The 11294-nt window shown below is 41.6% G+C and overlaps 1 protein-coding gene across 2 annotated transcripts; it reads left to right on the top strand.

Moving 5' to 3' along the window:
- Positions 1-4086: 4086 nt before the first annotated feature.
- Positions 4087-10053, top strand: LOC123728065 (apical junction molecule-like). Of its 2 annotated transcripts, none has more exons than XM_045698601.1 (4): positions 4087-4199; positions 5067-5277; positions 7406-8944; positions 9289-10053. In XM_045698601.1, the coding sequence occupies exons 2-4, from the start codon at positions 5092-5094 to the stop codon at positions 10003-10005; spliced, it is 2442 nt and encodes an 813-aa protein (XP_045554557.1). In that variant the 5' UTR covers positions 4087-4199; positions 5067-5091; the 3' UTR covers positions 10006-10053. The 2 variants fall into 2 exon arrangements, with proteins under 2 accessions (XP_045554557.1, XP_045554558.1); XM_045698602.1 differs by lacking the exon at positions 4087-4199 and adding an exon at positions 4884-4969.
- The last annotated feature ends 1241 nt before the right edge of the window (positions 10054-11294 follow it).

The following is an 11294-nucleotide window of genomic DNA, read 5'->3' as shown; positions in this document are numbered from 1 at the left end:
GCCTTCCCACCGTCACGCGCTTCAGCGATTATTGGACCCCACCTGGACTAAATCACCTCTGTCATTACCTTCCCCATATCTGTCGTTTTCCAAACTCTGTTCCCTGCTTATGCATTCATTGTCATATGTCCTTGTTTACCCGTGTGTTGACACGGTTCCTGTCTTGTTCGGTCTGTTCCCGATTAAATGTTTAACTCCCCATACCTGCTTCTCATCTCCGGCGTCGGGCCTTAACATATGATAGAGGGGAATATGATAGAGGGAATTTGATAGAGGGGAACATGATATAGAGGAATTTGAAAGAAGGGAATATGATAGAGGGGAATATGATAGAAAGGAAAATGATAGAGGGGAACATGACAGAGGGGTAAACTTTATAGATGAATATAATAGAGAGGAAATTGATAGAGGGGAATATGAGAGAGAGGAATAATATAGAGGAATATGATAGAGTGGAATATGATAGAAGGGAATATGTTAGAAGGGAATATGGTAGAGGGGAATATTATAGAGGGAATATGATATATAGGGAATATGATATAGGGTAATATGATAGATTGGAATATGATAGAAGGGAATATGATAGAGGGGAATATGATAGAGGGGGATATGATTGAGGGAATATGATCAGTGGCGATTTTAGCTTGTAAATCTTGGTGAGACAAAGAAAATAAAATGTTGGATGCATGCCAACAAAGCCACTACACAACACTAAACAATACATGAATTGCACTATAAGGGTGAAAAACGGTGCCCACAAACTGTTCGAGCCTACATAAAGCTGTCCCAACACCTTACCACTGCTATACCTGGCTATCAGCTGAGCCTTGTCTGGCAGCGAAATAGTTCATTCATTCGGTGAGGCACATGGGCTACTAACAGCTTACTTTCTTAGCTACGGTATATATATATCTCCCTGCCATATTACTTAATTTATGTAGCAGCATACAAGACATTTTTGGACTCACCTTGTTGTGCTGTGCTCACTTGAACAGGAAGGTGGCGCGGCAGTCCATCGTGGGCAAATTTTGTCACCAAACTTTGTCATCAAAGTCTGGCATTTTCTGGATTCATGGTGCATTCAAGAAAACTGGGAACTCAACAACAACAAAAGCATGAATCATGATGACATCAGTGATCTTCAGGACGTAGCTCTAGAATGAGGCCTGAGTTCTGAATTTACAATTCCGAGCTGGATGAAAGTTCAAAATGTATTTTCCTAGTCGTAGATCATTTTTCCCGAGTTCCCAGTTGTCTTGTACTTACTAAAGTCAGATTTTGCAGTTCCGAGTTAACAGTTGTTTTGAGCGCTGCACAAATCATGCTTCACTGACAGCATGGCCAATGTTGATTGAAAAGAGACCCTTAATCTTAGACTTGGGACTACACAGCCACTCCAGTGAATAGCAGGCTAATGACTGCTTTGCAATTCTTGCAGTTAGCGACTGATTCCTTCCAAACCACTCATTGTTGAATTTGCGATTTCCAACTTAATGTGTCCAATGGCCGCTGAGCAACGATACGTTTTATCCTCAATTAACAAATCAAAATATATTTTATATTTAAGATTCTTCAAAGTTTCCACCCATTGCCTTGATGTCAGCTTTGTACACTTTTGGCATTCTCTCAAACAGCTTCACCTGGAATGCTTTTCCAACAGTCTTGAAGGAGTTCCCACATATGCTGAGCACTTGTTGGCTGCTTTTCCTTCACTGCGGTCCAACTCATCCCAAACCATCTCAATTGGGTTGAGGTCGGGTGATTGTGGACCAGGTCATCTGATGCAGCACTCCATCACTCTCCTTCTTGGTCAAATAGCCCTTACACAGCCTAGAGGTGTGTTGGGTCATTGTCCTGTTGAAAACAAATTATACTTCCACTAAACACAAACTAAATGGGATGGCGGATCGCTGCAGAATGCTGTGGTAGCCATGCTGGTTAAGTGTGGTTGAATTCTAAATAAATCACAGACAGTGTCAGCAGCAATGCACCCCCACACCATCACACCTCCTCCGCCATGATTCAGGCTGGGAACTACATATGCGGAGATCATCCGTTCACCTACTCTGCGTCTCACAAAGACACGGCGGTTGGAACCAAAATCTCAAATTTGGACTGATCAGACCAAAGGACAGATTTCCACTGGTCTAAAGTCTATTTCTTGTGTTTCTTGGCCCAAGCAAGTCTCTTCTTATTGGTGTCCTTTAGTAGTGTTTTTTTTGCAGAAATTCGACCATGAAGGCCTGTTTCATGCAGTCTCCTCTGAACAGTGTATGTTGAGATGTGTCTGTTACTTGTGTGACGACCCTCCCACTCTGTTTCCTTATTAGGATGCCGCTGGGCGGAGTTGGGAGGGTCGTCAGCTACATGGGAAACACCTGGGCCCGGGTGTGTCCCATGATAAAAACACCTCTTCCACAGTCATTGGAGAGACTCTCTCCATGCAGACACCTTTATTTGATTTCTGTTGTGGTAGTCTTGTGGCTTTTTGGTTGTTTGCTTTGGCACCCTTCAACACCCTGGTAACTCTGGGTTTTCCTTTCCTGTGGCGGTCCTCATGAGAGCCAGTTCCATCATAGCGCTTGCTGTTCTTGACATTTTCCTGATAGACTGATCTTCATGTCTTAAAGTAATGATGGACTGTCATTTATTTTTGCTTTATTGAACTGAACTTCCCATAAAATGGCATTTTCCCCCCAAATAGGGCAATCTTCTGCATACCACCCCTACCTTGTCACAACACAATTGATTGGCTCAAACGCTTTAAGGAAAGAAATTCCTCAAATTAACTTTTAACAAGGCACACCTGTTCATTAAAATGCATTCCAGATGACTACCTCATGAAGCTGGTTAAGAGAACGTCAAGAGTGTGCAAAGCTGTTATCAAGGCAAAGGGTGGCTACTTTGAAGAATCTCTAATATAAAACATATTTTAATTTGTTTAACCCTTTTTTTCTTACTACATTATTCCATATGTGTTATTTTAGAGTTTTGATGTCTTCACTATGATTCTACAATGTAGAGAAAAAAGAGAAAATAAACCTTGAATGAGTAGGTGTGTCCAAACTTTTGACTGATACTGTATATATATTTTACATTGTTTGCAAACTGATATGTGACATGTATTAATGTCAAAATAACATGCAAAACAGGACAGCCAGTTTTTTGCTAAAAATGTGGGGCTAAGCCCCAGGAATATGATAGAGGGGAATGAATGGAGGAATGTGTGATGCTCTTGAGTCTGATTGGTTAGATCAACTGGAAAGACATGGATAAGAAACATTTCAAACACGTTTTTAAACAAATGGCCCTGTTGGCAGGTCTAAAACTTCTGTTCAATTGTCAGCTGATATTGATTTCCTTAATTAATAATTTATTGAACTACAATACAAGAATTCAGGGACACCTACTCTTCAACCAAATGTTTTAGGCCTAGATAATTACACATCCAGCACATCTTATTTCTCTACCAGCATGCCTACCGTAAAGATCCCTCAACTGCAACAGCTCTAGTTGATTTAACCCATCAATGGCTCAGGTCACTTGACCAAGATAAACTTGTGGGTGAGCTGCTTCTTGATTTTAGTGCTGCATTTGACCTTGTTGATCATATGGCTAATAGCTGAGGCCGTTGAAGAGAGATATTTTCTTGAACCCTCATTTCTTTGTTGGAACTATGTTACTGAGGTGTCATAGTCTATGGAAGACTTGTTTTACTGTAGTAAGGTAGCCTAAATATTATATTAATGATGAAGAGGATGATGAGAAAATTTTACATTAGTGGTAGGCTGAGATCAAACAAATAACCTAGTAAACCTGGATGCTAGTTGTGATATCTAAAACATATTCACTTTGAAATAGGCAAAACACCTGTATTACGAATGGTCAACCATTTGAAATGAGGTAGAGTATTTTATTTGAATAAAAATTGTGGTTACATGGATTCGATGTAAATATTAGGTATGACTGTGCTGCATAGGTTAAAAAGGTGAAATGTTCCAGCATTTGATTACACATGAGAGCTTCTGTTGGTAGTCATGGCAATGAAGCCTTCATTGTGACATCACAAGATTCTGATTCTAGGAGGTTAGCTGTTGTACAGACAAACAGAACAGTGCAAAGAGACTGATTCAACTAACCACTGACAGATTATTAATGTCCTATTTCATTAGAGAGAGACCACGCTGCTTACTTGAGAGGTAGGTTGTAATATAACTTACTGTATAACTATGTTTCTGTAGAATAACTACTTTTAAAAGGTCTTGTTCTTACACAAGTAATTTGAAGTAGGCCTAACATACAATCATGGTGACAAGTGAAACTGTTGACGAGAGACAGTTTGCTTGAATTCTCTTTTTGTGAGTAAATGGTTCATCCTGACACCTGAGATGGCATGCTACAGTTGTTGTAGTGAACCAGCCTAATGGCAAATACATTCTATCAGAAAATCCTCTCTCTGTGTTAAAAAGCAAACTTCTCTGTACCTTACTACTGGGCCTTATTCAACCCCCTCATGTAACGCCACTCCATATTGGGCCTGGTTCTCACAAACCACACTAATCACTTATATCATAACATTCGAAAAAGTTTTAAAGAGGTCAATTCAACCATTTGAAATGGATGACCTATCAATCAAGAAAAGCTGATTTTTATTAGAAATTTAGCAGCTACAAATGAGGTAGACCTACTTGTTTTGTACACAACATACCTTTTTGGTACATATTTATTGAGATAATTGATTACAATATATGTTGGTAACTAAAGTCTGTGTTGTGCTTTGTCATCTCCAATGGCAACGGCTTGCATCACAATGATGATGTCATAAAGGATATTGAGCACATAATGATGGGAACAGCCAAAATCAATTCATTTGAACTTGGTCACTTTTCCAGTAGCCAACTTTTTACTAGTAAATCAGATAGGCCTATTGCGTAATCATCTCTGGATCAGGATTGTCACTTGCTTCATTGTAAGTAAACGGGAAGAAAATGTGTGCATATTGTAAAGAGATGCATTATTCTTTGGTTAGAAACACGCCACTTACTACAACGTTATGTATTTTCCAGAGTTATTGTTAGCTAGGAGGAAGACATGGAGGGTTCAACGCTGACACAGAGGAGGGCTGAGTGTCAGTTGAAGGAAAGGGCGATCCAGACAGACTACGTGATGGAGCTGGGAGTCAGGTTGGCTCTGGTGTGGCAGACCCAGAGGGAGCAGGAGAAGGAAATGAAGAGGATTTGGTTTGAGACGAGGAAAATGCCAAGCCTGATTGAGGAGGTAACAAGACCAACTTTGACAAAGTGGACTAGAGTTCTATTGAACATTATTGATTAAAGTAAATACGTCAATATAAGGGAAAAATGTGCGATATGCCATGGAATGTAAGACAACAATATTTTGTCTGATATCTTTTCTTGTGTTGTATTGTGTCTGTCTCTCTGTTTGAGTATTGTTATGTACATAGTCCTCAGTTCTTATGGTTGTCTTGTCTTTTCTAAAAATTTAAAAAACTAGACCAAGCGATCTCTCGTAGACCTTCATATCAGGATTATATGGTTGTCCCACCTAGTTACCTTAAGTTCAATGGACTAACTGTAAGTCGTTCTGGACAAAAGCATCTGCTAAATGTCTAAAATGTCAAATGTTATGCTGGGTGTGGTGCGTGTATTTTTACACTTAGTTGAGCCATTGACTAGAAGACCAGGGTTGGTACAGACTGGTGCAGAGCATCTGAGAGGACACTAGATATATACAGTGCCTTCGGAAAGTATTCGGACACCTTGACTTTTTCCACCTTTTGTTACGTAATAGTCTTAATTTAAAATTGATTAAATAAATGCAAATTCTCAGCAATCTACAAACAATACCCCATATTGACAAAGCGACAACCGGTTTGTAGAAATGTTGAAATACCTGTTTTACATAAGTATTTAGACTCTTTGCCATGAGACTGGAAATTGAGCTCATGTTCATCCTGTTTCCACTGATCATCCTTGAGATGTTTCTGCAATGTGATTGGAATCCACCTGTTGTAAATTCAACTGATTGAACATGATTTGGAAAGGCACACACCTGTCTATATAAGGTCCCACAACAGACAGTGCATGTCAGAGCAAAAACCAAGCCATGACATCGAAGGAATTGTCTGTAGAGCTCCGAGATAGGATTGTGTCGATGCACAGATCTGGGGAAGGGTACCAAAAACTCTCTGCAACATTGAAGGTCCCCAACAACACAGTGGCCTCCATCATTCTTAAATTGAAGAAGTTTGTAACCACCAAGACTTTTCCTAGAGCTGGCCAAGCTGAGCAATCGGGGGAGAAGGGCCTTGGTCAGGGAGGTGACCACAGCCCGATGGTGACTCTGACAGAGCTCTAGAGTTCCTCTGTGGAGACGGGAGAACCTTCCAGAAGGACAACCATCTCTGCAGCACTCCACCAATCAGGCCTTTAAGGTAGAGTGGCAAGATGGAAGCCACTCCTCTGTTAAAGGCACATGACAGCCCGCTTGGAGTTTGCCAAAACGCACCTAAAGACTCCCAGACCATGAGAAACAAGATTCTCTAGTCTGATGTAACCAATATTGAACTCTTTGGCCTGAATGCCAAGCTTTACGTCTGGAGGAAATCTGCCACCATCCCTACGGTGAGGCATGGTGGTGCCAGCATCATGCTGTGGGGATGTTTTTCAGCGGCAGGGAATGGGAGACTAGTCAGGATTGAGGCAAAGATGAACGAGCAAAGTACAGAGAGATCCTTGATGAAAACCTGCTCCAGAATGCTCAGGAGCTCAGACTGGGGCGAAGGGTCACCTTCCAATAGAACAATGACCCTAAGTACAAAGCCAAGACAATGCCGGAGTGGCTTCAGGACAAGTCTCTGAATGTCCTTGAGTGGCCCAGCCAGAGTCTGGAATTGAACCGGATCGAACATTTCTGGAGAGACCTGAATATAGCTGTGCAGCAACGCTCCCCATCCAACCTAACTTAGCTTGAGAGGATCTTTAGAGAAGAAAGGGAGAATTCCCGCAGCACAAGTTTGTAGAGTGATACCCAAAAATATTCTATGCTGTAATCGCTGCCAAAGGTGCTTCAACAAAGTACTGAGTGAAGGGTCTGAAAACTTATGTAAATGTGATATTTCAAAAGAAATGTGTGATGAATTTGGAACAATTCTGTTTTTGCTTTGTCATTATGGGGTATTGTGTGTACATTGATGAGGGGAAAAAACGATTTAATCAATTTTAGAATAAGGCTGTAAGGTAACAAAATGTGGGAAAAGTGAAGGGGTCTGAAAACTTTCCGAAGGCACTGTATATGTGATGTATAAGTAAATAGCATTGACTCACAAAGTATGTATGTACTGAATGTGATCACTTTCAACATGTCTGTTTTTTTTCTCCCGTAGAATGTGAGAGATGTGACAAACCGTCCACTCACTGAGTTCATGGCTCCCTGTATTGACTCCCTCCCACCACTGGCTTTCACCAATCGGAGGCCTATACCAACCATGTTACATCCCCCCTCTCAATTGGCCATACGCGCTCAGGAGGCACAGCGGTTCATTGTATTTTCATACTTTGTCCCTGCTGAGTGCCCAGTTGCCACAGAGGCCACTGCAGATGTACGTACTGGTAAAAGAGAGGACTTATCGACAGATACACATCTTTCCTCAATGCTGCATCGATACCTGCCACACTTCTTTAACGATGACTCCATGCCACCACAGCAGACATTAGAGGGAACCACTGAGGTCTCAGTTGCTCCAGTGGCAAAATCTAATATCAAGGAAGAGGACAGATTCTATCCTTTCTCCCTCCCACCACTGGCTCAGCGGTTCATTGGCAAATCATTCAATGTCCCGGAAACCTCCCAGCCTGCTGTTTTAGCCACAGAGTACCGAGTTGCCAAAGAGGCTACTGCAGGCACGGCCACTGTCAAGAGAGAGAACCGATGGGCAGCTAGAAGTCTTCTTTCAGTGCTGACTCCATGCCTGCCATCAGTCTTTGACGGTGACTTCATGCCACCAGAGCAGACAGTAGAGGATGCCTATGAGGTCTCAGGTGCTACAGAGAACACTTCAGGTACAGCTACTGTTGATGGAGTGGGCAGATCAGCAGCTAAACGCCCTGTCCCAATGCTGCCTCCAAGTCTGTCACGTGTCTTTGACATTGACTACAAACTGCCGGGGTCGGCAGTAGAGGGAACCAACAAGTGTCCAGTTGCTAGTGGAACAACCAATGATGTGTCCACTCACCTAAAGGAGGACATGGCAGCTGATCAAAGCCCTCAAGACCCTGGAGCACTGCCTCCAAGCTCGCCATGTATCCGTGACTCTGACCACAAACTGACCAAGGAGAAAAAAGAGGACGCCAATGAGTCCTCCCTTGCCACAGAGATCACTGTAGGCACATCCATTGTCCAGGGAGAGGACCTGTTGGGTGATAAAAGCCCTGCTCCAAGGCTGCCTCCAAGCTTGTCACACATTTTGGACAATGACCATAAGCAGCCAGAGGAGACGATAGTTGCGAGGGAAGCAGCTGTTTCCGTGTCCACTGTCCTCCAAGAGGAGTTTTTGGCTTGTAAAAGTCCTCCTGCACCCGCAGCACTGCCTCTAAGGCTGCCCTGTACCCACTGCATTGACCACAAACAGCAAGAGGAGACAGTTGAGGACAACACAGAGCGCTTAGTTGACACAGAGGAAAGTGCAGTTTCATCCACTGTCAAGAGAGAGGAACTGATAGGTGATAAAAACGCAGTCCTAGCACTTCATCCAAGCCTGGCATGCATCCATGACAAAGACCACAATGATCCAAATCAGAAAGGGAGGGGCACTACTAAGGAGGTGTATCTCTGCACTCACGCTCACCAGCTGGACCCAGATGCTAACTTAACTCTGTCAACCCACAATGATGAACCCAGGACCTGGACCTTGGAAGAGACAAAGGTAGGTGTCCTATTTTACACTACTACTTTACAGGGTTGGGGGTCAGTTCCATTTCAATTCAAAGCATTGAAGAGAATTGGAATTTTAGAGTTCTTCTTGAATTGACTGGAATTGACCCAAACTTGCTGCTCTTTGCTCATAGTATGAAACATCACCCCTCACTAGGGTTAACATTTATGGGTTTTGGAATATATAATGGGGATACAAAAAAACAAATGACCTTAATTACTGTCCTCCAAATTGTGTGCCCCATGAGGCCATCATTGTATGTTGATCACTCAAATGTGTATTGAATGTGCCACATTGGAACAATATTACATCTAGAATCAATGTCTTCCTGTCAGGATTATAGGATAGGCATTGACATTGAGAGTGAAGAGAGGAGCGTCCAGGAGGAGGTGAGACCGAGGGAGGGGTTGAAGTGTGATGCGGACTGTGCCCATTCCAAGAGCTCCAATGGGATGGTTTCATCAGAGAGAGCAGAGACCATCCTGGGAAGAGTGGGCTTTCTGGTCAGGAACCACATGCAGAAAATCCCATTTTTGAAGATGGAGGAAAAAGAGGAAAATAAGAAACTGAATAAGAAGTTGAAAGATGACGAGAAAGAGAGAAAGGAGATGAAAAACAAGGAGGAGGAGCAAAAAAAGAGGGAGAAGAAAGAGATGAAAGAGAGAGAGAAAGAGCAGAAGAAAGTCATGAAGGCTGAGAAAAAGAGGGAGAAGTTAGAACAGAAAAAGAGAGAGAAGGAAAGAAAAGAGGAGGACAAGGCAGAGAAAAAGAGGTTAGAGGGGCTGATGAAGATACATAATGACATGATGAAAGACAGGATTAAGAAAGAGAAGAAGTGTTCTGAGGAGCTGAAAAAGAGAGAGAAAGCTCAAGCTGAGTTCCTGGAGATGGAGAGAAAGATTCAAGAAAAGGAGGAGAAGAAGAGAGAAAAGATGAGGAAAGAGGAGAGGAAGAGACTGGAGAAGAAGAAAAAGAGTGAGCCAGTTGGAGGTGGAACTGAGAGGGTGATAGAAGAGCAGGGAAGGGATGAAAGCTTGAAGATGGATGAGTAGACTGGTTAATAGAGAGAGAGAGCAGGGAGGAATACTGTATTTTTGCATGCATTGAAAAAAGGAATAAAAAACTAAATAAATAAGGTTTACTCTCTGTTTGATTTTTGTCAAGTTATAGTGTATAACACAGTATAAACAAACAATGTTTACTTTTCACAAATCTGGGGAGTGTTGCAATGTTAAAATGTTGAATTCCAAATCTACCCGATGGAGCGGAGCTGTGCTGAGATGAGGAGGACGGAAAGGGAGGGGGAGTGGATGGAGGGTAGAGAGGAATATGTTAGAGAGGAATATGATAGAGAGGAATATGATAGAGGGGAATCTGATAGTAGGAACGTGATACAGAGGAATATGATAGAGAGGATTATGATATTTTATTAATTTATTTAATTTAACCTTCATTTTATTAGGCAAGTCAGTTAAGAACAAATTGCTATTTACAATGGCGGCCTACCAAAAAGCAAAAGGCTTTCTGGGATTAAAAATATAAATATATTAAATATTTAAAATATAGGACAGAACACACATCACTACAAGAAAGACAACACAACACTAAATAATGAGAGACCTAACACAACAACATAGCATGGCAGCAACACATGACAACACAACATGTTAGCAACACAACATGACAACAACATGGAGGCAACACAACATGGCATCAACACAACATGGCAGCAACACATGACAACACAACATGTTTGCAACACAACATGACAACAACATGGAGGCAAAAACAACACTTCCGCAACACAACATGTTAGCAGGACAATACAGGGCACGAACATTGTTGGGTACAGACAACAGCAAACAAGACAAGAAGGTAGAGACAACAATACAATACGCAAAGCAGCCATAGAGGGAATATGATAGAGGAATACGATAGAGGAATATGATAGAGGGAATATGATATAGAGGAATATAATAGAGGAATACAATAGAGAGGAATATGACAGAGGAATATGATATAGAGGAATATGATATAGAGGAATGTAATAAGAGGAGAATATGAAATAGAGGGAAATGATGAGGGGAATATGAAATAGGGGAATATGATAGAGGGCAATAAAATACAGAGGAATATGACAGAGAGGAATATGATATATGAGGAATATGATAGAGGGTAAAATGATAGAGAGGATTATGATACTGAGGAAAATGATACAGGGGATATGATAGAGAGGAATATGATAAAGGGGAATATGATAGAGGGGAATATGATGTTTTATTTTTTTATTTCATTTAACCTTTATTTTACTAGGCAAGTCAGTTAAGAACAAATTCTTATA

The sequence above is a fragment of the Salmo salar genome, chromosome ssa17 (assembly GCF_905237065.1).
Source record: "Salmo salar chromosome ssa17, Ssal_v3.1, whole genome shotgun sequence".
Classification (NCBI taxonomy): Eukaryota; Metazoa; Chordata; class Actinopteri; order Salmoniformes; family Salmonidae; genus Salmo; species Salmo salar.
This window is presented reverse-complemented; position numbering and strand designations above follow the sequence as displayed.